Source organism: Leiobunum rupestre, chromosome 2 (assembly GCF_980474605.1).
Source record: "Leiobunum rupestre chromosome 2, qqLeiRupe1.1.hap1, whole genome shotgun sequence".
Classification (NCBI taxonomy): domain Eukaryota; kingdom Metazoa; phylum Arthropoda; class Arachnida; order Opiliones; family Sclerosomatidae; genus Leiobunum; species Leiobunum rupestre.
The window spans coordinates 28,801,191-28,828,737 of NC_143385.1; the positions used below are offsets into that span (position 1 = coordinate 28,801,191).

At 37.5% G+C, this 27,547-nt stretch overlaps 1 protein-coding gene across 1 annotated transcript; it reads right to left on the minus strand.

Moving 5' to 3' along the window:
* Positions 1–2,361: 2,361 nt before the first annotated feature.
* LOC149957272 (uncharacterized) lies at positions 2,362–26,328 on the minus strand. The gene is made up of 8 exons (XM_090166941.1): positions 26,091–26,328; positions 21,705–21,865; positions 19,802–19,903; positions 17,122–17,233; positions 6,051–6,117; positions 4,108–4,155; positions 3,036–3,120; positions 2,362–2,526 (listed from the first exon to the last, which is right to left on the minus strand). Exons 1-8 carry the CDS (start codon positions 26,326–26,328, stop codon positions 2,362–2,364), a joined length of 978 nt encoding a protein of 325 aa, XP_090023067.1.
* Between the last annotated feature and the right edge of the window lie 1,219 nt (positions 26,329–27,547).

The window sequence follows — 27,547 nt, forward strand, 5'->3', positions numbered from 1 at the left end:
TGGCCAATGCACTGGACCATTTCTCCCTATCCACCTTTCAGGAAACTCGTTGTTGAGGTGCTCAGTTACTTGCCGGGAAAAATGCGGAGGGGCGCCATCTTGCTGAAACCACAACTGACGTCTTTCAGCCAATGGAAGGTCGTCGATTGCGTCACTCAGTTCGTTATGTAGAAAATGTAAATACCTTTGGCCGTTGAGGTTCGTCGGCAGGAAAAAGGGACCAATCAAACGGTTTCCAACAAGTCCAACCCAAACATTGACCCGTTCAAATTGAACCTGGTGATGATATTCAAAACCCCAATGTGGGTTGATGTCAGACCAAAGATGGCTGTTTTGATGATTAAAGGGCCCATCTCTAGAAAATGACGCTTCGTCGGAGAACAAAACATGGCGCAAAAATTGTCTATCTTCTTGGACAGCATTTAGTAACCAGTTGCTAAATTCATAACGTCTTTGATGGTCTCCGTCAATTAGTCCTTGGTGGAGCGTAGCTCTGTATGGGTGATAGCGATTCTTACGAAGAATTTTCCACACACGATTTGCAGAACAACCCAAATCAGCAGCGGCGTTAGCGCAACTGTGACGAGGATATGCCACAAAGTACGCGAGTACATTGTTCTCGAAGTCTAAATCCGGTTGACCCAATCCGCGAAACCTAGGTTGCAAGTTACCAAATTGATTGAAATCGTGAATTGCTCGTCTTACTGTATTTACAGATGGTGCTCCATTTGGATGTCTTTCTGCGAAGATTTCAGTCACTCTTCTAAGGTTTTGCGCTGCTTCTCCATAGTAAATGGCAACTATCTCGGTACGCTCAGCTACTGAATAACGAGGCATTGTTCGAAATATTATCAAACACTGATAATAATCTCCCAAAGTTTTCCTTTAAATACCCAATGCATGTTTAGGATTGACCTATAGCCTCGTGTTTTTTAAATCCGGTCGTTTTTTTAACCAAAGTTTCAACTGGATTAGGTAATTCGGTTTCAATTATCGTTTCAAACAATCGTAATTTGGCTTCACCAACTTGTAAATTTTTCAAGCTCGAATTTTCACTGATAAATAAATATTTTTTCGTCGAGTGAACAATTTTTAAGGGTTTTCGATGACGGCCTACAACTTTATAATAGAAATTTTTTATCTCGCACCTAGTGGTCGAAAAATAATTTTTCAAAATTGGTGAAAAACATTACCGAAAACGCTCAAATTTCTCAAACTGATGTCCCCCGGTATAGATAATTGACCTTCCAAATTTGAAATCGGTACTATAAATAGTTTTTGAAAAAAAACACTTTTCCGAGCAAAAAAAAAGACCCTGTATAATACATGAACGCAAATGCATGTTATCTGATATCTGAACTATGTCGGTTCAGATATCGTACTGCTATCAACAATAGGTAGGAAGCACTAGTGACGATGTTTTTTTTAATTTCTGTACAATACTTATGTTTACCTTCCTTCAGATTGTATTTGAATTTTCAGTTTATATAGTTTACAATACAGATTATATACGATTTAGAGGCAAACATTTTTATCCTAATATATTAATTGAGTCTTGATATATGAAGGTATTCATATCATAAGATATTAGTTATCAAATAATATTAAGTATAAATTAATGAAATTTTTCCAACGCGACAGCCATTTCGGTCATTTTATGTTATACATTAAATATATTTAATAATATATGCTATATTATTCTCCAGAATTAATTCTTTAAGTATAATAATTATATACAATGTAAAAATAATTATTTTCGCAATTTAGCTTATATTTCCTTTTATCATATAATTATTATCGTGTATACTTGTGTAAACTCCACCGATGGCAGCACTAGACGAGGTCAAACCAAAATAAAATTTCGCTTCACCGAGCTGGGGTTCAGAATTTGTTTCCTTCAGAAACACCTTTTCTTCTTCAAAGTTTAGCAAGTATTATATTGTTTGACCAAATGCGATCGTTCTGAGAAAAATACATATAATATTAATATTTATTTCGCCAAGAAAAACCATTGCAGGCAACCACGGAGACTTAGCCTTTACAGGGTGGTATATCATAAATAAAATGAAATATGATACAGTGTATCTACGAATTTTTGTGTTATCTCCAAATTAGTATGATTCTTATTCCGTTAGCCAAGGACCGTCTCGCCTTAGACCTTGAAAAGTATCTCTATTTACTGGTTTTCAGATTGTATTCGTTGGTTGTATTTAAACAAACTAGGATGTACTCCTATTAAATATCAAAGTCATTTCTAAAAACAATACGTTTTTAATTGTATACTTTCAAGAATTATTTTTTTATTAGATCAGTCATACTAAGAAATTTGTTTAGCATTTGTTGAAAAACTGTCGAATTTATTTAGGTTCGATGGGCAAAGTTGCATTGCATTCGATAAGAATAGCGCCTCAGCAGGTTGTTGTAAAGTCGCCAAATGAATTTCGAGCTCATATCGTACATCAAAGGAACGGACATTCCGAGCCAAATCCCAATGTAACCTCCGACGTTGCTGTAGAAATCCAAATCCTGTAATAAATATAGATGAAATAGACAATCTTATTCTTATAAAAATACACTGTATTAGTGTTGTAAGTCGGAAAATGACCGAGGCCTCTTTTCCGGAAAATATTCCGTATTTTTCCGAAAAAAATAAAAAAAAGTTTTCATTCCAAGATTAGTCTAATATATTGTTTGAAAATTTAAATAAAGCGGCATTTTAGCCTCATTTTTTCGAATCTGAAAGTAAAACTAAACCTCTAGACTAATTTAAACTGATTAACAATGTAACACTATTAATGTTTTGTAGTATGTTTACTGATATTAGACATTTTATATCCATAAAGAGTTAAAAACATTAAAAACCCTTAAAAAGTAATATATGTTTGAATTTTTAATTTTCCGATTTGGGGAAAATTTCCCACAATTCGGAAAATTTTCCGGAACATTTTGTGGAAATTTTTCCGCATTTTATTTTTCCGGAAAACTAACAACCCTACACTTGATTTTATTTAGTGATTACGCGTAATATAACTTACAGTTATTCGTGGTTTATGTTTAAATTGAACAATGATGTTGCCTCGTAGTTCGTGATAAACTTCAACGAGCGTCTTATAAGTATCACTTTAAAAACAATAAAATTTATAAGAAAGCAAAGACATTTTTAACACTACCTACATGTATCTGCGTTAGAAATGCGAAATGAAATTTAGAAATAGTGGCACTAAAATCTTTAAAATAAGTGAATACTCCCAAATAATGGCCTAAGGAAGAGGTTGTTATTAAAATGGAAAGAACCATTTACGTAAATGGTGGTTCAAATTGTATTTCAAAATTACATTCATTAAGTGGGCAGAAGCTAAATCGACTTTTATCGAAATTTTTTAGTTTTTTTGATGCAATTACAGTGTATGAAATGGTACTTTATTCCAATTCTATAAAAATTATGTGTCGTTACTCTAGTTGGACATTGGATCAAGTCATTTTCATAAGGGCCACCTCAATAGTTTTAAGAAGGGTTGCCGACGGAAATTTCTGGTTAGGTAGAGGTTTTGTAATCCTACGACAAATATTTGCCAACTTACCGAAATTTCCAGTTCCCCCCCCCCCCTAATTGAGAGCATATAAACCCACAATAAAAATAAAAAAGAAGCGATTTTACTAAGACCTCCAGCGGAATTTTTAATTTATGGATATTGAATAAAAAAACCATGTAAACCTCTTAAAATAATCCTTAAATGGACAAGTTTAAAAAATATGTAAAGACTATTTATGAGAAAACATAGCAGGGACGTTGAAGGTTCCGTCAGCATTCACTGCTACCTCATATCCGCCAAAGATATTATTGTACACGTAGCAGCAGGATGATAATCTCTAAATATTACTAAAAATGCTAAAATGAATTTTACTGTCGAAATTTGTATAACTATAAAAGTAAATAAAACAATAATAATAATAAAACTAATAATCAGCTAGGCTAATACCCAAGGCACCACCTTAGGCCTAACAAGACAAACGCTTATCAACAATAAGTTTCAAAAACCCGAATTGAATTAAAATTGTGCACTATTTGATTTAATGACCTAGCAGTGATATTGGAAATCATCTTACTTCGGATCATGAAACAGTTGCGTTAAGCTGAAATCATAGTATTCTGTTCTGTATAAAAAAATATGTTAAAATAAAGAAATTTTTCGATCCCTGACAGAATATCGAAAGCATAAATTGTTCAGTGTCATTCTGATATTATTAAGTCAATTATTATAAAATAATAACCGATTCCCTAGAATTCTATACATAGTTTGCAGCTAAGGGAGGGCACTATGCTCGCCATGGAAACTGGGAGGGGAGATAAAAAATTCCAGCCATTTCGCGCGTAGCTACCAAATAGGTAGCCATTTCGTTGGTAATCTGATCGAAGCGATCAAACGTACGAAATTTATGGATTTATGCTTTACATTTTTTTAAATTAATATCGTTATGGGCCCTAAACAAACATTTTAAAACCGGGTTATTGAAATAAAATATAAAAAAAACAGGAATATCTACGTAGTCTAGATTATCTTTGTATCTACGAACCGAAGTTGCCAAGTTTATCGAATTAGGCCTTTGCAGTGATCCCTTTCACAATTACCTTCAGTATCGAATAAACTGACAATTTTCGCTCTACCTTTCTAATTTGAATACTCGAACTAACCATTTTTAACGTGAAACTAAATTCTTAATCATTATAAAATAATTACTAAGAAATCTACACCAGCAAAATGGCACCATTTTTCGGTTCATTCTTTCTCAAATTACATATTTATTCTTGGTGCATATATCTATACTTGCAACTGGGTCATTGATGACGTAGGGATGCAAACTATGTATGCTTTTAAACATCTTACAAATTTAAATATGAGGCAATCGAACGTTGAGTTTTAAAATCATTGAAAAAAAATAACAACTTTTTTATATTTTATCACAAACTTTATGATGAAATAATTAAGATAATGTTCAATATGGCGATATTTGAAACTCATTTATATTTTATGAGGCGAGTGGTGGCAAATGTATTAGAGAAAAGAGAATCACGTGAATTTGAACGTTTCGTAATATTTTTATTAATCTCAAACGAGTTATACGTCACTCTGGTTTTCTAGCGTAACAGTTATCACAATTAAAATCTAAAAGACCCCTTAACTGATTGCTTATAGTATCAAGAAACATTGACTGATATTAGGTTTTTGAAATTCGTTATTCGTCGTGGCCTGTATAGCTTTAAAATATATTTATATCAGTTATTGTGTACTATTTAAAGATGTATTATGAAAATTTCCACATAAGATAAGAAACTATTTCTTAATTAAGTTTTTATTTATTCGAAAAAGTCAATGCAACGGGGTTGGGTGGAGGGTTAGGTAAGAATTATAAAACTCAAAGATAAAAAATAATTATTTCTACTAGTCAAGTGATAAATATATACATTTCAACCATGGATAACGAATTGCTTTAGGTAGTTTGACCTAAGATGATAAAGATGGCAGGAGCTTTGTCGTTATAACGTTAGTAACCCTCTAACGCCAAAATATGGTCCGAAAGCTTCCACAATTTTTTTAAAGTAACAAATTAAATAATAATTCATGAAGTCTTTTTTGAATAACATTTGAAATTGTGTTTTGGCCATGGAACGTTATTTTATCATTTATGATTAGCTAGTTTCATTGTCAAGGCTTAATTAATCTTGATACGCTTGTTTTTTATTAAAAAAATAGATCAAAAGTGAATACCAAATACCTTTATATATGATTATCAACAGATTTTGTATTAGAACATGCAATTGTAAGAGAAATACAAAGCGCTTTCCCAGAGGTATTATATTATATAAAGTCAACGCCAAACGGCAGTCTCATGGTTCGATTTCGCAAAAAGGAAAAAGACACCGTCCATCCTAGTCTCAAATGGTAGAAGTAGAATTAATAAAAACCGATATTCATGGTTGAAATGAATGCCTTATTTGTAAACAATATATCGTTTTTATCAGAAACATTTCATTAAATCTGTATACTAACTCGCAGGCCGTTGGACAGGATTGGGTACAATCGTCATATACTTGTTTCGTTTTAATGTTGCAATTGTCTGAAACAGAAAAATGTTTAGAAATTATCCAATCATGAAAATTACGCTGAAGAGATTGCTTATGGTTCTTTTTTTTTCTGCGATACTCCAAATCAATGTTACCTGAGACAACTAAAGCAGTAATACTCATCCGAGTAACTTCATTATCTGATAAATAGATCGATCTAGTCTTCTTTCTTAATTTAAAGGCACCATTTGCACATACGGGCACACACGGATAAAATTTATCACGCTACTTACGGACCATTGCACTCAAGCTCGCGCGGAAAAATTATCATGTTAATTTACATAGAACAATTATAAAATTACTGTCCAATCGTTAGTCCTTGGTTAATTTTTTTGTATTGCAATTTTCTGTTTAATGTAAGAGCGGATATTATTAAGAATGATGTTGGTTGAGTTACTTCAATCATGGTGTTACTTTTTATTTAAATTTTAAGTGGTAAAATTGTTTCATGAAAATAATAAATTTGTAAAAGTCTTTTCAAACTCTTACTTGAAATTAGTGGCAGACAATAAATTTCACCTAACTCTAATCTAATAATATTTAACATAGATCATTCAATTTCGTCGACTATATTTCCGGCGGAGGCCGAATAATTAGTACCTTTAGTAGTGGCCGAAGGTAACAATGTCTTCGAGTATAACTGGATAGTGCCTACCCTTAACGTACCTCGAAGATTAACTTTCAATGTCTTTTGAGCCTATTTAAACTGAAAACCACCCATAATTCACGAAAAATTAGCTTTTCTTTTTAATAATAATCAGCTGGGCGACGTTTTACGCCTTCTTATTCGGGTGGCGCAAAAGGGTGGTGTCAAGCGCTTCATGTGACTCAAGCCAACAGCTACCTGCATTCATTAATACTGTTAACCTCAATGGAATATGGAACACCGAAGAACTTGCGGGAAATCCTTTTTAACATGAACACCTAACGCAGAACGAGTGGTTTCCGAATTTTTACCCAATGCCACAAGCTGAGATCGAACCCGGCTCCTCTTGCTGCGAGGCGAAAGTGCTAACCACTTCGGAAAATGAGATGCTGCATGTAATAGACCGACGACAGATTCTAAAGCCGGGCACGAGTTCAGAAATATTTAAAAACAAACAGAAAAATCTTAGGTAGGCATCAGCATTAAATATATTTATGTAGGAATTATCTTGGGAAATATTTCATTATGAAAAAGTTTGAAATGTAAACTGAACGTGGTAGTTGGTTTCCACTATTGCGCAACATGCTGCATTTGTATTTACGGGCGCTAGTGGAAATCGATGCTTTTGGGGGGAAGGGTTATGAAATATTGTGGTGGACGTTTGTGTAGAAAATTCTGACGTCCGGGCGCGGGCACTGGGGGAAGGTGAGCTCACGGCTTTTGAACGTACTAGTTTCTGAGATAAATTGATGTGGGGGTGATGTGTGGCTACAGTCTTTGACGGGGTAGGGGGTTATACACGACCTCGCTTTAGTTAGGAGATACGTTTTAGAACGCTTGATCTTTACTTCGTGAAGCTCTCGGTGTAGTCAAACCGATTTGTTACACTTGGAAATCGTGTTGTGTTACTCCTGCCGGCGATACCCTGGGAAAGATTTGTGAGCGTTTTGCCGAATTAAATTTTTCATAAAATCATATACTCCATATTACGCAGAGACTCAACAAAATAAGAAAAATCATTTGTTTATTTTGCGCCTAAAGAAACGGTTGTTTAAAAAATAAGTACAAAAAAGCTTATCATCTCAACTATCAAATATCCCTAATAATGTTATATAAAGTGTATACGTTGAAAGTGTGCGTTTGTTTAATTCCAATTTATACAATTATTTTTATATCCGTTGTGTTAGGCATCGTTAACATTTAAGATTGGCTCCCCTTTAATTGGAAAAGGTAACATGGCGTAAGCATTTCACGCAATTAGGTCTAACCTGTATTAATGTTTATAAATACTGGAACTCCTTCTAAAATTCTGACCCTTTTGATATTTGATATCTATAAAATCCCCTAAAAGAAAGTGATTATGATAAATGTAAACCTATTAAGTAGACCTGCAATTAACATTCAAAATTTGACGGAAATATTATTCCAGCTATGGCCTAGCTAAAAATACCTTTCCCATTGTCTCTCCATTTCCCACTTCCTCCGAAAGTTGTTAAAAGTTAAACTCACAAAGATCACGTAAATTAATTCCAGCGCACCTAGAAGCTACGAACATCACCCCCGTGGTGGAAACTATACCGTTTCTGCAGCCTTACTCTTTAGGAGCCCAGATTCACGAGGCCATTGGAAAACCTTCCTTTCGCCGTCCAAAGACAAGAGAGGAAAGCGAGACTACGAGGCTCATTAGAGTGTCCTTGCCCACCCAAACGGACTGAGATCAGCCCCAGCGAATCAGAACCTTCTTTAAATTTTCACGTCACCCCAGAACGAAACCAAAAGTAACAACCTTTAAAGCACCTTACATTCCACCCTCTACAAATAGAAGGATAACAAAACCACGAGACGGGAACAATTAAGGACAATAACCCAATTTCCACTTCAGTTTCTGTCTGAAAAAAGTGACAGAGATACAGTGTAGCCGAAGAGTAGCGGGAGACCAAACCAAGAGATATCCTGGAAAAGCTAAAAGAAATACCCAAGACAAGTGGTCGGAAGAAATCCTAGTTAGTGATTTTCCTCCAAATTTGCAAATTGCCCGAGTAAGTATTGTAACGAACTCGTAATTTTTTGACGAAAATTTTCATTGTTTTCAACCATTTATCAGTTGACAAACGTGTTTTTGGTTTATCGATTAAATTTCGCGGTAAAAGTATAATGAACAGCAAACTGTTGCCGTCTATAGTTCGTTAAGCCGGAAAAATCCCGCAGGTTGAAAGTCAAGATCAACATAAACAACTAAAATTGAAAATTGAAACCTGACCCTAGGGTGGTTGGAAAGAAACCAATTTCTTATAACGATTGAGCATCGGTACAGTCTCATTCCTCATTCAGTCCTAACCCGAGACGACGGAACTCTGGTGGACTTACCAAGTAAACGAACAAGACGCTCCATTATGTTAGTCAAAGTGCGCTCTGAAGATCGATTTTTTTGTCCGGATTAAATTATCGAGCGGTTTATTATATGTGTTTGAACTAAAGTGCTTGAAGAGAAAAACCGAGGCATCGCTTATGGGGTGTACTGTGTCAAGTTTGGTTTTCAGTTGGATGGTACTTGTTCGTTTGATCAAATTTGTTAAATAAGCTAAAGTAGGTGAAAATTAACGGTGAGCAAGGGTGATACGATTTAAACAATTTTTTGGTTCAAAAATTATATAAATTTCGTACTTTTTCCTGTGAACTAATATAAACAGCTAACATAAAACAAGTTCTTTCAAATTATTATTTTAAAATCTGTGGTTTAATATTGAAACTACAACCATTGCGCCATCTAAATTACAATAAATAAATGATCAAGGTCAAAAGAAAGGTCAACTTAAGATGAAATTACGTTTTTAAAACCTTCCCTCCCCGCTTTATGTATGTGTTGTCGTAAAGAAACTCAAGAAGAGTCAAGGGCTATGGGGTTAATTTGAGAGTCGGCACTATTTAGTTTTGTGATAATTGGAGCGGTTAATATAAGGAAGACTAGGGAGGACTAATGGACAACCGCGTGGGTTCGGTAGAGGAAGAAATCGGAGTTAGGGAGTTAGCTGAAAGTCGGTAGTGACTTCCGAGTGGAAAGTGAATTGCAAAGTGGTTAGTGAGGTGTTTGGTGTTTCGTGAACTGACGGAAATGAAAAGAGAAGACATTTCGAAGCTCATCAGAACTGTAAGACTAACATTGTTTTTGGAATTAACATTAAAAGTGTTAAGTAGTTGGTCCTGAAGATCAAAGTACAATTGAATTAAAATACGCAGTAAAGACAATGAGCCAGGTTTAGCTCAGGTGTCAAGAGTATGAAAAGTAATTAAATTAGGGTTAGGAATAAAATTAAATCCATTTTATTACTCGGTTAGTTAAGTTACGACCTGGGTTAGTCCTCAACTTAAGTCCGGTATTGTTAACTTGTAATTAAGTTTTTCTCTAATTTAACCATAACTGTAGATCCTTCCTAGTGTCGGCACGATTTTCCACAAATTTAGCTACGAATACAAAACGCCGTTGTGAAGGGTTTAAGTTGTGTGTCAAAGATAAAACAATAAATTTTCAATAAAACTGTGTTACACCTTGGATTTAAAAATGTCCCTTTGGATTTATTAATTTGATTATTAAAACTTAATCTTTGCAAGAAATTTCAAAGCTCTTTTCGATGTATCTCACTCTCACAATGAACAGTTTTGGCAGTTCGATTCTAATAAATTTCGATACAAATTATCGTCACTTTATTGCGCGGGTTACGCAAAACTTTAACTCTTATTGATTATTTTAAATTATGCCGAAAAGTCGTTAAATTTTGCTCCCGAAGGGATCGTGTCCTCAAAATTCCCAAATAAAAAACGTGTCTGTATTGTGAAGAACTCGCCAAAAATGCCTTAATGCTGGATCAATCCCTTTGCGGAGTCAAAGTCGTCTAAGGTCACTTGTAGCATCATTCTATTCATAAATTATTCCAAGAACGCCAGATATCAAACCGTAATGTAAAAAGCCTTTCCTAAAACCTCCCTCTTCTGGCTCAAAACTAGCCGTAGCCAAAATAAACGAAATTCAGATTGAGTCTCTCACCTATTGATTGTTGAAGGTCACCCTTGTGTTAAGAACACAAAAAAAGATACCTAAACGTTATATTTTATATTTTGCGCCCATCAAAAATATATTTAAAAATATGTGTAGCCAGTTTATTATATATTCCAATGTTTTATATTGTGGTGTCAATAAAGAGTTGTTACATATCCAATTTCCATTGAGAATCGTACTCATAGTGAATCAACCCTCTGTCTTTCTCCATTACTGGCAAACGCATCTCGCCAACCCCGAGGTCATCGAGCGGTTATCAAATTTTGCTTATAGACCGGGAAAATAAGCCCGAAAAAAGGCCGCGCTGCCAAATAAATATACACAAGCTGGAAATAATTTTATTTGACGGTAGGCATCCCAAATAAGAGTTATATGAGTTTGCGACGGTTTCTGGCTTGTGCCAAATTTTTTAGAGCCAAAACCACGAAATATTTGGACATTTTTCAGTTTTTCGCTTAAAACTCGAAAACGATGTCTAATACAGAAAATTTTATTCTTACTAAATCGAAAGAGCATACCATATCACGTCAAATACAGTTAAAATTGGTTAAGCCGTTTATCCACAATCGATCGTCAAAGAAAATTAGCTCACTCCTATCTAGAGATACCAATAAAAACGTGAAAGTATTCGTAGCTCTAACTTCCTGCTAAGACTGTTTTGGGAAGTCAAATTAATTTTTAAATACAAATCATACACCTTCGTCCATTTATTTTAATTTAAGGGCAATTCAGTTAGTGTACTTACCTACCTAGGTAGTTAGATCTATGTTTAATTATTATTAATTAGCATGCTAGTTCAAAATGATAATAAACGGGTTTAAAAGTGAAAAAAAAAAAAACATACCAACTGAAAGGTTTTATTAATGGGAAAAAACTTCAATTGCAATATAAAATTGAAAAGAGGTAAATGTTTTACGAACATTCTTTTTGTTTGGAATTTACATTTATTTACAATTTAATTTTTTAATGTTTTTCTGCGTTTCGGGGAAGATGGTCCCTGGGAGGAAACGTCGTTGTCCAATTCTTCATCTTCTTCTGGCATTGGATCTAAATCGATTTCTTCCTCGACGATGTCAATCTCATCGTCGATTTGCGTCGAATCAAGGAAGATGTCCTCTTCTGTTAGAGAGTTAAGGCAGGAAAGCCCCTTGCAATTGCTGCATAAAGCCGAGCACTTTATTCCCGCTTTCCTGCAGGAACAAGCGGCTTGGCATCCCTTCTTGCACAAGTAGGATATTGTATTGAGCAGTTCCTGGGGCGCTGGCTTTTGGGTGGTTGCAATGGGGATCAGACCGTTTTTTGAGTTCTTCCATCCCCATTTTAGTGGATCCAGCTGACTGTTCCTCCAAAGCTGAACCTGCAAGTAGACCCTGAGGGAGTGCTGGCGAGCGGCGGCTTCGCTGGGAGGCAAACCTGCCAAATTGAAGTTATTTTTCGATAAAGCTCTCTGGAACAGTTGCAGATGAATTTCATTCAAAGATTTGGAGCTACCACCCGCGTACAAACACACAATGAACTTTACTCCTGTCTCAGCGATCTTATCAGGAGTGGCGTTGGGATCCATGAAGTCTGAGGCGACATGTTGGAGGCTCGCGTTCTTTTGAAATGTTTTTATAAATTTGATTTTGCCCTGTCGAAAAAATGTAGAGGTGGTGTCACAGCCGCTGAAGGCGTGAAGAAATAACACATGTTTTTTGGCTTCTTCAGAAAGCTTAGAACTGTTGGGGGTGTAAATGGATGTGTCTTGGTTTCCCTTTCCAGGTTTCATGAGAAAGATATTCGCGACGGGTTCTTCCTGCTCACTTCTATCAGCTATGTGGTCAGTCAGCAGGACCAACAAATCAGTGTCTTCCCCGACAATGAAGACGGTGCCTCCCTGTCTCGACTTTTCTATGGCTGTTCCAACAATCAAGGGGTCTGCGTCTTCAAGGGCCTGTTTGACCTGATACCCTTCACCACATAATTTTTCTGTCAACATTGAGATAAGACGTTTCTTATTAAGTTCGTTTAATAAGAAACGTTCTTTTGGCATAGTTGTTGACATTGTCTCATCAAATAAAACAGAAGCGGATGACATAGCGCGGGCTCTTCGGGCACTTTCAGCAGATTTTATGCTTTTCTCAGCTCCCTCCTCAGGGTATCCATCAAATACTATGGTGCAATTGGACCCAAAGTGTTTTTTGACGTAGTTCACGTACTTTTTAAGGATGTAGGAAAACACTTCACCAGTATTCCACACAACTCGGTGTAAGAGGAACCCACCGTCAAGAACGAAGCCTGCGTTGCTTGTGATTTCAACATTGACTGGATTGAACAGCTTAAAGAGGTCTGATTTTCTTGTCTTGCGCATTAATCCGTCGTCATCAAAAAGAGTTAATGGATATGGGGCTAACTCAAAGGCAAAATATGACTCGAGCTGTTGTGGCGACTTCATATGGAAAGGAATTCGACGGAAAATTGTATCAGGACTGACAGGAACTGGTTCACCATTCACCTAACTGTACACTTCACGGCTCGTAGGGGCAGTTGATGTCATCACCACCCAACACTCCAGTTCTAATGCACATGATGGACGTTCCTTGAGGGAATGGGTCATGAGAATCAAACCACTTACTGAATCTCTCCACATCAATGTTGTCCCTCTTCGTACGAGAATTTGTGGTATCAACGTGTTGATCTGATGAGGTAAACGATACACCACAGAATTCCTCAATTTGGTGTGTAACGTCTACTGCTGTTGGCATTCCAGCAATCCATCTAGCCAAAGTTCCATCTGTAATCCCCCGCCCTCGTGACAAGCCCCCGCATGAGGATATAGCCCTCATGAGGACTTGTTCAATGGTCATGTCTGACCATATGCCTGACCAGTGTTTTTGGGTTCGTCTGATGGTAAAAAAAACTTTGGTTACAAATTGCTCGTAATCAGTAGGAGTGAGTTTTTAATCAAGTTTCTGCATATCCTGCAAGTATATTTGGCTAGCTTTGGCATAGTTAAAGTGTCCACTTGCGTGAAAGTAGGGTATCATATTCTTTATGCTTGCTAGGTGCAACTCCCAATCCCCACTTCTCTCAGCTTCAATGAACTGTTTGAGTATTGAAACCATACGGAAATATTGCACCCATAGTTTAGCTGTAGGGCTTTTTTCCTCCAAGTTTCGTAACTGTGCTTGGAATTTTCGCAACAGTTCTTCGACGTTGGGGTCATTCATGTCGAATTCATCAGTCCCAAAGTTATCGAGAAGAGAAGATAGGGCAGTGTGCTCCTCTTGTGATAGTTCCATTGTTGACAGAATAATTTTACCCAGAGCAAGCTGAGCCAAAATATGAGCTCTTACGGCCCTTGAATAGTAGTGCCCAGACATCATGGCTTTTGTCGATGCTAGTGCGAAACAAACATTGAATAAATCTTGCAAACCACTGCCATCCATTATGAATCCAATGGCACCCATGAATGACATTAATAAATGGAAGCCAGCAAGCCGAACGATAACACAGCTCAGTTCGCTATCTAGTCCACAGAAAGCAACAATTTTTCTTGCTTTTATGTAGAGTGGATGATCCAAGGTGACAAAACAAAACTTTTGATGTTGCCCCTTACATTTTTTTGCAGCTGTTTTGAGGGCTGTATAGATGGTGTCAACGTCCGAGGGGAGAGCTCTGATAAATGGAAGGCATAATATGCGTGAGGTCTGGAAAGGCTTGTTAGATGTTATCGTCTCCATAAACCCATTCCACCCAGGTAAGTTGATAACATCCTTCCATTCCCCGTACATCCACAGCAGCTCTGCTAACCTCAACTCTAGTAGCTATAGCCTCAACGGTCACTGTGGCTAAACCTCCTTCACTAGGTTTATCGAAGTGCTCCAGGGAAATACTGCCGTACTCTTTCAAGGAGGTTGATTTCGGAAGTGACTTTACCTTGTAAATAGGGTTTCTTGGAATCAGTGAGTTTTTGGGAGTAAAACACTGAATACCCCCCATGGCATGAAAAGTGTCATGGCCATCGATTGTATCCATGTTTATGTCTGCGTTGTCAAAAATAAATTGTGTGAATGAGTTCTTGGTTATGATTTCAAGAGGCTGCTGAAGAGTTGAAACTTCAAATTTCCTCACTTCTCCATAGGAACTGCTGAAACCCATGGCTGAAAGCACGTCCACTAGGTGCCTCGATCCATACTTCCTGTACAACAAAGTTCCAACTCCTAGTAGGATTGGGGATGTGAATGATCTTGGTCGGGTCGATGATATCAGTGAATGGGCAATGGCTTGGACTTTTTTCCGAGTTTTGTCCTTCCTCTCTCCATCTTCCTTTCTTTTTTTAGCTGGACTGGTTATAGTGTCCAACATCAACTTCAAAGAATCTGGGATGTCATCATTCACACTACTTAAAAACATGTCAGGAGAGGGATACTTATCCAATGAATAAACTTTTGACCTGATGTCCTCACGTATGATCTCTGCGGCTGCTTTCACCACCCGCATACGTTCTTCGTTCACGTCAGTTTTCCTGGACTCATACCAATTATTGGTCAGGATATTGTGGCCGGTGTTTCGAAAGCATATTATTGATTGCTTGAATTGATTAGTTCCGGGTACCACAATTATATCATCTTTAAATCTTTCAGACAACTTAGCAAGTATATATTCCTTTCTGGGAACAATTCCTTCATATGTTTGTAGAATATCTTCTAGTGTAAATTGACACAATTCCTCATTCTCTTCCATCCATTTGACGATGAAGCCAATACATTCCGTAATTTCAGCACTTTCAGGCCGGCCACGAGGTTTTGAATCTGTTGAAGAAGGTGCATGGAGAAAGAAACTCATGCGACAGGAACTGTGGTACCTTCCTTCTGCTGCTACTAAATCTGTTTCAGTTCCAAGCCTCCGTAAAACACCTTCACCCCATTCATCCTCTCTAGCGACAGCAGCTGTTCTTATACTTCCTATGGTCTCCAAGTTCATTACCTCCTGCACACTATCTCGCCTGTGTTTATTTAACTTTTTTTGTTGGGCGTTAAAGGATTCAGAGGCATCCTTCTCACAATAAATACATAGTTTCTTGAAGTTGAACGTGTTTACTTTACCTATAGTCACACGTTCTGGATGTTTTTCTTCTCTTTCAGCCTTGAGAATACTTGACTCCCTTGTGTAGACACCTTTTCGACACTTTTCATGAACGATAACAGATGTTTGACGCTCTAACCAAGTATCATGCGTGACATTTTTCATTTGGAGTAGCCGTTATTGAGTTACAGGCGTTGGAACATGAGCAAAATTCAATTTTCCTCCAAGTTGGTAAAGATTGCCGATCTTTGACGATCGATTGTAGTTAAACGGCTGTACCCAATGTAACTGTTAAGTAGAGTATTCGACGTGCAATTGTATGCTCTGTCATTATAGTAAGAGAAACATTATCTGTAGGATGCATTGCTGTCGCATTATAAGCAAAAAAATAAAAAAGTCCAAAACTTACGTGGTTTTTTGGCTCTAAAAAATTTGGCACAGGCCAGAAACCGTCGCAAACTCATATAACTCTTATTTGGGATGCCTAACGTCAATTAACATTATTTCCAGCTTGTGCATATTTATTGGGCAGCAAAATTCTAATTTGCCTACACTATTAGGGGATTTTAAAAATTCAAAATTTAAGAAAACATAAATTGAATGATGTTGATTTCGGGTTTTATAGATTGATTTAAAAAATTTGGAACTGATTTCCACTCCGATTTCGGTATGTTCAAGTTGATTTTCATATTTCTAAAATATTTATTCTCTAGTGTACGGGATTTTAAAAAATGCGAACCCTTCGGTTCGAATTGGAGTGTTTCAAGCGCTTTTGATAAAAGTGTATTCGATGGTTAATCATCTTCAGTGCTTAATTTTTCTTTGGACGCAAAACTTAAAAAAGGTCAAAGCACCAAAAAAAAAACCTCAAAACCTCGTAGAGGTAGTAACGTATTTAGGTGATTGAAAACCTTGTAGTCTACTATTATTTAAGGGTCGCTCTTGAACATGAATTATCGTGTAAATTTAAGTCTTATGATTATAATGTCTGGTTTAGATGGCACACGGGCAACGAAATAGTAGTAAAATTACACTACCGCTATATCTATATTTTTTTTGTTGAACAGTCATTTAACAGACGAGAGTTTCTAGAAACCAAAGGGCTTTGCTAATTAAAAGTTCTTTAATGAATTTAGGGATGGCGCTATTATTTCGGCTGTCACGTTCTATTCGACTCACACCATCACCAATGGTATCGGCTTATTACGCGTAATATTAAAAAAAAATAACCTTCATCCTCGATGGAATTGCATGCGAAAGATCCATTGACGTATGGGAGACCATCCGGAATACAACCGCATTCTTCTTCCACGGCTGACCAGAAACAACTGAAAACGCAAGTCTGCAAAAATTGTAAACATTCTTAACTAAAATTGAAGAACCAAATGTACAAACTAATGTCGGTAATTAACAGAATTTAATCGGATTTTCTCCGTGTACTTCAGTTTCTCTTTCTATAAAAACTCGTAGAGCTTTAGTGGTTATCTATGGTGGGGTTAGTCACAACTCTCTCACGCCTTTTTGTTATTACATATTGTCGTGTTTTTCTTTGATAGACAGTACCTATATAAAAATAATGCAATAATTTTTTCTGTGATCCCGGAAATTTGTACCACCTTTTAACCTCTCTCTTATGAAAAAAAAACTATTCTTTAGTAGATTAAGTGAAGTTTAAGTTTATCCCTCCAAAGATGTTCGTCCTAATTAATTTTCGCGTTACATAATGTACTTCCAGAGTTGCTCTTATCTTTTTTTCTTAAATCTAACAAAGCACTCGGTGCTGATATTGAAGTTTTCTTATGTTTTTTTTGGTAACAAGTAAATATGTTTTAAACCAATTTCCACTCCTGTAGGAAAGCTCAACTTGAGTGTTTAGAACGGACAGCTTTCGCGATTTCCTGGATTCAGTTTTCTACGCAACGCTTCTCGTTGCAATCTTCCTGTAATCTACGACTTATGCCGTCGATTAGAGACTAACCGTTGGGTTGAGTAACAAAGAAAGAGTTTCAATGACCACGACCTCAAATAATTTACGACTTTCAAAACCAGAATATCGATTCGTTCTCCAATTAGGCCAGGGTAGTGGCCAATAGAGAGGATGACCTTATCTCTAAGCTCATGGTTCAACTAACTTCCGATACTAAGAGGTTTAAATAAATTGATATTGAACGATAACATGTCCTTAGCTTTCTTACTGGCTGGTATTTTTGGATACGCACGAAGTTATGGCTTTGCAGACGCAAACGACGAAGTAGTAATTTAAGATAATAAATCTAACGTTGAACCATCACCGAAGAATTTAAGTTTCTCTTTATGCGTACCATCCTCAGTCTGTTTCTTAATTATAGGAAAATTTAATTTGATGTATAAACGTGATGGGTTTGACATAACCGTATACATCAGTGTATGTGTTCGGTGCAGAAATTTTAAATTTACAGATCATTATTTTTCGGTCGAGATCGTCATTTAACTTTGGCAATTTTAAATTATAAAATTATGTTTTTGAGATACAGATTTAAAGGTCAAGATGTAAGTTTAACAATTACATTGTTGGTGGTAGCAGGACAATCCGTTAAAAATAAATCTTTGATTTTGAGGCCTTAAGGTTTACTTAAAATATAAGATTATTCGAATATCGTGCCGTAAAGTGCGTTATTATGGAGTTGAAAGCTACTTCATTCGTACGCCAAAATAAAATCACGTAATTATTATCCACCGAAACACCACATTCGCAACGAGTCAAAAGCAAAGAGAAGAAGTTATTTGCGTTATCCAGAAAACATGTATCGAATTTTTTTAGTTAGGGTTAGTTCATAAAATATAATTTTAGTGTTCGGATTTATTTGAAACACGTGACCATAATTGAGAGTAAGGGACGCACTTAAGACTGTTATTAGCTTAAACATGTTTCACTTCCCCTGATGACTGAAGTCTCAATTACTATTTAAGGAAATCAGTACTTTAAATTGAAATTAGACCTTTCAAAAATCATCTAGGCTAATACCAAAACACCATCTTAGGACCAAGTCATCTAGCGGAGACCGAAGAACTCAGAAAACGCTAAAAACCAGTGGAGAGATAACTTGCACACTCAACGCATAAGGAGTAAACTCAGAGTAGCTGGGATGGAACCCGGCTCACAGAACCACTTACATGGAGACGACCCGAGGTGTAACGCACCGATTTAGTTCAAACTCGGGGGTTTGGTAGACCTTCATGTAACTTGAAAAACCGTAAAGGGAAATGTCTCCATACGCAACCGTTTGGCCATGGCAACCAAAAATGTTTTTGACAACACAAAATGGAAATTTTCCCATTGAATATAGCATGGGAATCTGAGCAATTTTTTATAATGCTAAATGTAGAAAATTTAAATAAAAAAATAATGCAACATTTCGAAATTTATTAAAGTTTTTACAGAGGGTACCCTTAAAATTTATCAGACTCCCATGTTATATTCAATGGGAAAATTTGCTATTTGTTTTGTCAAAAACATTTTTGGTTGCCATGGCAAAACGGTTGTCTATGGAGACATTTCCCTTTAGGGTGCTTCAAGTAACATGAAGGTCTACCAAACCCCAGAGTTTGAACAAAATCGGTGTGTTACACCTCAGGTCGTCTCCTTTGTTAGTTGAAACGATTTATGGTCTTGCAATCCTTTTTAGGGTAAGATTTCTAACCCCTTATAAATGAAATAAGCCCGGTATCTCATTGGCTGTCTACAACTGATATTTCACAACGCGATAGAAGCGTACCAGAGTGAATCTTTCCATTCGCCCACTTTTGTACCACGCCAAAAGTCCGACCATGATAACCGTGAATAGTCTCGACATAGTCATTCTACCAAAGTATAATATTCTTGTGGTTTCTTTAAAAATATATTTTATATTTGTTCTTTCACAGCATTTACCTCATATCCCATTATTCTTATTTTCTTGCTTTCGTTAATTTCACCTTCTGTGTAATTGTAGCACTTAGTGTTGTAAGGCGGTTTCAATCGGTACACAACGGTCTGCAACATAAAAAACATATGTTTTATACATTTATTTATTCTAGGGGGCTGCTTTCAGGTTTTGTTAGGCTAGGTAAGCCTAAGCTTTCTTAGGGGTTCCAACCATTATTTCCCAGTAGCGGCGCCAGCAATAGGCCGGGGTAGGCCTGCGCCTACTTGAAATTTTGGTAGGGGCCTTCAAAAGTCGTCTTAAGGGGCCTCCAAAATTTAATATATGGGCCTCCAAATTATTTAATATAAAAAATTCTGTAATTTGTTTGCGAAATAATTTATTTATTTATTAATTATCCAATACTCAATGCGAGTGATTCGCTTAACGACACTGCTGTTTTTATTCCTTTTAAAGGTACGAGTAACTTTTCTTTGACAGTAGTTTATTTTTTAGTTTTAATTTTTCGTGAGTGCTACTATATCGAAATTGTATCTTTAATTTAATCTTTACAAATTAATGATTCTTCAACTTACTTAACTTACGTTAGTGTACCTACGTACATTCATTTTCGTAAAGTTTTAAGTTCTGATGTAAGGCATGTACATGCGAAGTACCGAAGGAATGAATGTAAATTGATAGACTAGAATTCAGTGGTAGAAATAAGTAAATAACCACTCATTTGTTAAGTGTTATCGGTACACAAAAAAGGATCAACACCCTCAGTTTATAGTAATGTTTAAATTCATAATTTACTCTAAGTTTTCGTCGCGTACCCATTTTCCAAAAAAATTTACCACTTGCTTCAAAAAAATTAAATAATCCACGTGGATGGATTTGAAAAAATTGTGGTGGGGGGGGGGCTCCATAATTTTGGTTGGGCCTCCAAATGGTTGGCCTACCTCCCCAAAAATCCTGGCGCCGCTACTGTTATTTCCGCGCGTAATTCCTTTCTGTCTGAACGAAAATCTACAGAACCGGAATCATAATTTATTAGAAATAGTTCAATTGACAGTTTTATTTAGGCAAACAAGGTGAACTAGATTCCAATTTGGAAAATTATTGTTTTTATTTTAATAAAGGACTCGCGAATAACAATAAAAATGTTAGACTAAACACAACATGCAGAAGTTTTAATCAAAATCTAAGAAAATGTAACATGTAGAAGTTTAATTCAAAATCTAAGAAAATGTAAAATGTAGAAGTTTAAATCAAAATCTAAGAAAATGTATACTTAAGTTTAAATCCCACATTTTCAATCGTAAAAGTAGGCTTTGCCCCTAACACCCTATCCCTTTGCTTCAGAGAGTTATCTCGTGGTTTCGGACCAACTATGCTAAGGAAGGACTCATCCTCGCTCACGTTGTCCACCTTCGGAATTCTTATGCTTACTATTGCACCACAGTTAGTTAGCTTACATTCCTTCACCAGCCAATTAGGTTGGAGATCGGTTGCGTCATCCGAGGGGCCAACTATATAAAGGGTGTCCTGACACTTGAGCCAAATCTCTTTTGTTTCGATAATGTGACCTAGACGGCTAAACGTTTCTAAGTTTTCTCTGTTCTAGGGAAGTTAAGTCTGTACTTTCCATTATGCCACCTCAAAGCTGGTAAACATATAACAAGATTTTTTTAAATAAAAAGAGTATTTTACAGTTTGACTCCCAAACATTTTAAAAATATAAGCTGACAATATCCAGGCTTCATAGAAGATAGTATTACCAGGTATATAACAATATTATGGAACGTCCAAGAACATTCTTAATAGAGCTTCGTTTATAGATAATGTACATATATGCTAATTCTTAACTTGTTATTGGGATATGTTAAATATAAACGCAAGAGCTTGGCCTTTAAAAAATAAACAATTTACCTTTTTAAACGTTGCTTTGTATCCGAAAGTCGGTAAAATCATGTACGATCTTATTTTGCGTGTCGGAACATCCATAGGACTGTGCATTGACACTTCAAAACCAATGATTTGGGTAGAGCCCTTTACTTGAGTTTTCATCGAGTGGGCCTGGTACATAAATTCTCGAAAAATAGATTCAAAATTTCATTTAATTATACATTAAAATAATATCCTCGTTGATGTTAAAATAATTAGCATTTATTAAAAAGATGAACAATAACCAATAGAATAATGGTATCTAGATTTCACATAAAATCTGATTTGCTCAGTCTCAACAGGCAACATGGATTTAAATTATAAATTTTTCGATGCTTTTCAATTATAAACACTTTTTGATTTAACCTGTAGAGCGAACCATGTTATATTTATAGTAGAAAAAAAAGAGCTTAACGGAAACGGTAATTTACCATTAATCGTGGTAGATCAAGAAATACTTTGGAAATGGTTGGGAATCAAATCTTATTTTCGGATAGGTAAGTGATGGAAAATGTTATTTTGTGTTCCGGAATATTGGGGAATGGACTCTCAATCTAGGTAGGATATTATGAATCCGGAACGATAATTTCGGAAAAGTAAGGAATAAGAAAGCTAGGCCACCAGGAATGGGAAAGGTTGGAAATCTAATATTTGAATGGAAATTATAAATTAAACTTTTTCACCGGGAATGGTAACGTTTAGTCTTTAAATAGACCTTTCCATAAAATGTTCGTTACGGTAAGGGGGAAAGGAAAACTGTTTTTGCAAGGATGATTTAGATCAACGCTATATATATTACTCCTTGTTTTTTCCCTCGCTCCACACTTGATCTCGGTAAGGCGTCTGCTACCGAGTGTAAGTATTTAAAAAACACGGCGGATTAAAATTAATCCAAGTGATATTGTTAAATTTGTTATATAATGTTTAAAGTATTAAAGTATTTCGTTTACTTCACTAGTCACCAAAAGAGAGGATTTTAATATTTTAAATAACAGTTTATAGCCTTGTTAACTAAGGCTTATTATTTCATTGACAGTCTAGCTAAAAATATCTATGTATTAACATTACTTTCACAGAGTTGATATGAGTATTGCAATAATAATTCATTTAATTAGTATCGAAAATAAATTAAAATCAGTTTGAATTCTGATGTCACTAAGCCTAACCCGGGCTCCGTGTAAAATGTTTGGGGAAATCTTACCGGAAAATGTAAAAAGTACATAAGTATATGTATTTGTACCCCGCTGCTCCGCCTTAAGCACTACAGCGGCCACCTAAAACAACCAGCCCCGGACAAAAGTGCGCTTTGCGAAACAACGTTCGGCCAGTGAGACAGCCATTTTGACCGCCTCACATATAGCAAATAAACGCCCTCATCACGGCCCAACAAAAGGCGACACCATGGGCTGCCCGAGACCCACCCTCACACAGCTGAGGACTAGAGTGGCTTCCTCTTCCACTGCAAACTACCCTCCTTAGTAGGTCACAGAATGACGAGTGTGGTACACCCATGAGGTTCCAGTGACCCAGCGCCCCGATCACATGACCTTGAGAGCCGGGTATGGAGCCCCCCACAGGCTCCAGTGACCCCATCACACCACTAGATAGGGACAGTGGGAAACTAGATAGGGACAGTGGGAAACTAGATAGGGACAGTAAAAAGTACATCAGATTGTTGTATTTATATACCCCGTGCACCGCCAAAGCATTACAGGGGTTACTCATCATCTGTCCCGGTCGAGCCGTCGACCTGTATACAAAGATAGGAAATGCTTCCTAAATCACATACACACAACGGTATACACCCGTATACCTGCATCTCCTACTCACGACTCACTCGTGAGTTCGTCAAAATTCACAACGATATAATGCATTACGCGTTCAAGATCGTTGATCGTTTCGTTATCCAGATTGTAGAGTCCATTCTCGCGGATTGGTCTCCTTAACAAATGGTTCGTTCTAGGACAATTACGAACATAGTGCTCTGAGTCTGCTTCCAGAGCACCGCATATGCATTTGGGCGATGCAATATGACCCAAGTTGAACAGGTAGAGTGAGAACTTACCGTGTCCACTTAGGATTTGCGTCAAATAGTAATTCGTGTTGAAGCTACCATTGACCTTAGGAAAGTACCTCTTAGTTACCTTTCCCTTCTCACTCTCATCCCACGACTCCTGCCACCTTTGAGTCGTCACCTCATTGAGCCACCTTTTAATCACCAACTTAGTTGGCTTCATCTCCTTCTCCTCGGGAAGATCGGTTGCTGACTTTGCAAGAAAGTCAGCCCTTTCATTCCCTGCACACCCAGTGTGCGACTTTACCCAAGTAAAGTTGACTTGAGTCTCCATCCGTTTTAACACCTTACGGATATCATGGCATAAACCATGATTGTTTTTATGATTGCTTAATGCGTTAATAGCAAAAAGACAATCTGTAAAAACCGTTGCACCATCACCAGGACGTTGACCATGCGTCCTTAACCAGCAAATACCCTCATGTATTGCTAACAGCTCAAGAGAAAACGCATCCACCTTACCATTAATGCGAGTGACCTCATTGTACACTTCCACACCATCTCTGTACACAGCAAATGCCACTCCGGCACCCCGACCGGACAACGAACCGTCAGTAAACACCTCTATCCCATTGCCATTGGGTAGTTGCTCTGTGATGTTTATACTGCTACTGACCGCTGGGTGGTCCTCCCATGGGTCGCCTGGGTAGAGGTAGTTACCACCACGTAACTCCACCCCACAGTGCTTACTGACTTCTCTAAAAGAAAAGGACCTGAACACAGCAGCTTCCTGACTCACCACCAGCAAGGATCCGCAGCGCATCGCTCTAGACAGTCCGGTAAGCACAAGTAATACGAAGGGCCGCAATTCTCTGAATTGAGCTCAACTTCCTCACCATCGCACTATTTTGCGTGCTCTTCCACCAAGCACCGCAAGCGTAAGCCACTACTCTCACAATACACCCATTGTAGATAGTCCTTAACGCTTTATGGTCGAGGCCCCACTCAACCTTTGCAAAACAAGCAATGCTTTGCACCAGCTTCGTCACCCGGACACTTACTTCCTCGAGATGAGGAAGAAAGGAAAGCTTGCTGTCGATGGTGACACCGACAACTTTCAACTTGTCAACATTTGCAATGTTGACGGCTCCCATCTTATAGATTGGGAGCCTTTTCATTATGGATTTTGCGGCGAAGGTGATAGCCGCCGACTTTTTAATGGAAAAACTCAGCTTATAGACTTGGCTCCACTTAGTCAATTTATCCACGATCACCTTACCCGTGGTTTCGAGAGCACGCCTGGACGTGCCCCAAAATAATGACTGCAAGTCATCCGCGAAGGCTTGGATTAGAGAATCCTCTGGATACTCAATCCTCAGTGCGCTATCCATAACCACATTGAATAGCAGAGGTCCACTGCATGAACCCTGAGGGCAGCCGCGGGTCAGTACTCTCCGTACACAGGTACTACCTGCCCTCACCACTGCAACTCTATCCTTCAGATAGTTAACATATGTCTCATATATGTTCTTCGGACACTTAAAGTTCCTTAAACCGTGTAGGATTCCTGGAATCCACACATTGTCAAAAGCACCCTCGATATCTAGAGATATCAGACTGGTGTGACAATTATTTGCTTTGTTATCCCTGATTTGGTTCACCATATTGGTTAGACAGTGAGTCGTGGATCGACTATGTCTAAACCCAAATTGCTTATCGCTAAGCAATTTGTTGCTGTGGAGAAAGTAATACAACCTTCTTGACAACAGCTTATCAAGCACCTTCCCTACCACCGGAAGAAGCGAGATTGGCCTATAGGCCTTAGCGTCCTGCCTGTCTCTGCCTTCTTTATAAAGAAAAACTAACTTAGCAACCTTCCAAAGTTTTGGGAAGTATCCCATACTGAGGCAAGTGTTGAAAAGCCTGACAAACAACGCTGGGCAAGCTAAGAAAAATATCTTGAAAAGCTCGATGGTGATACCATCCTCACCAGGAGCCTTGCCCTTAAAAGAGTTGATAGTCTCCAAGACCTCATCACTCGTAAATGGCTCATCATTCTGACTCATGAAGTCTTCGTGCAATGACTCCCTTATTGTCGTATGAACCTCCTCATCATCATCCAAGGAGTCCTCTTTAAAAAGAGTATCCATCAGAGTAGACCACGTCTCCTCAATACCTGAGGTCAAAAAACCATTCGGTTTCTTGATGCAATTTAATGCATTCTTACACTTGACCTTTGTTTTTGGCCAACTTATAGGGTAGGGAGAAAGGATCCTCCCTTGAAACCCTTGTGCAGAAATCCTGCCAGGACTTAAGCTTTGAGTCTGCTATAAGTGCTTTATAGCTTTTTGACTCACGACGGTACTCGACCTTTAGCGCCTCCCGGGCTGCATGGTCCCTGGTTCTTTGGAACCTCCTCCTGAGCGTTCGTAACTCCTTCCTCTTCTCACTGAGTTCGCTCGTCCACCAGGGAGTGGACTTGTGCCCCTTATTCTTACGCAACCTTGAACATTCTTTCGAACGCTCAATAATGAGATTATTAATCTCCACCGCGCATGCCTCGACCTCAACCTCATTGTTGAGTGGAGACTCCATCAACCTCTCCAAGTCAGGCACGATAATATCTTGTTACCTTTCAAGATCAATATCCTTGACACGAATTGCATTCGAATCATTCTCCAGGACAAGATCACCAATTTCAAAGAAAATGTATTTGTGATCACTGCATGTTTCCTCGTTGCTGACACGCCATTCAATTACTCTACTCGCAATTGCCATACTGGATACCGTAAGAACCACCCAGCTCTTACCATTAACGGTCCAGAACGTCGGGCCACTACCCGGATCGTTCTCGACATTCAAATCAAACGAGTTGAACAAGTCGATTAACAACCTACCCCTCTCATCGTGATGCTTTGATCCCCAAAGCGCGTGATGGGCGTTAAAGTCACCACACAAGATAACCTTTTTTCCACTCTGTACTTCCAATTGATTCGCAATCTTCTCGATATGGAATTCAATGTCATCATTTGGTGGTATGTAAATGGAGAACAGGCATAAGCTTAGATTCCCCAAAAGCACATCCACCACAACCATGTGAGAGTCTTCGTAGAGCACGATCACTTGTGCCTGAGGGTTGAAGACAGCTACAGCTGCCTTTGGATTATCCTGGGAACAGACGATCCTTGTTCCCATGGGTAGACCTATTACCCGACCGTTAATTGCATATGGTTCCTGTAGTAAGGCAATGTCTATAGAGCCTTCCTGGCAAGACTGTCTAAGCGCAGAGGTTGCAGTTTTGCCCTTGCCTAAGTTGACCTGCAGACAGCTTAGCCAACTTATTGTTAGTTTTAGCGAAATTGGTGGGGTATGACGTAGAAAAAACAGTTAAAGCACCTAGAAATATTTTATGGAAAGGCCTATTCAGCTCTGTAGTAGAAACCTTAACTAAATTATTAAATGCATTACGCACGAAACATTTTAACTTCGGCACTTACCTCCAAATACGCCAACGTATGTAATAGGTCTACTCCAAGCAGCATTAATGATTGAACAAGGTTGATGTCCATTGTAAACCCACGTGCTGGAAAACAAGAACCGATTTATTGCATTTGATACATAGATCCTAAACTAACAAGATATCTCAGATATTAAAAATTATTTATGTTTCAATTATAAGGATTAATGAAAGGCTTAAATATTTTCTTATACCACAATTTTCTTAAAAATTATATAACATCGTTCAGGAAGATTTTGGCATAAGCCAGTTTTTCATGCGGATCACGTCTGTGATTTTACTACTATTGTGTTCTTA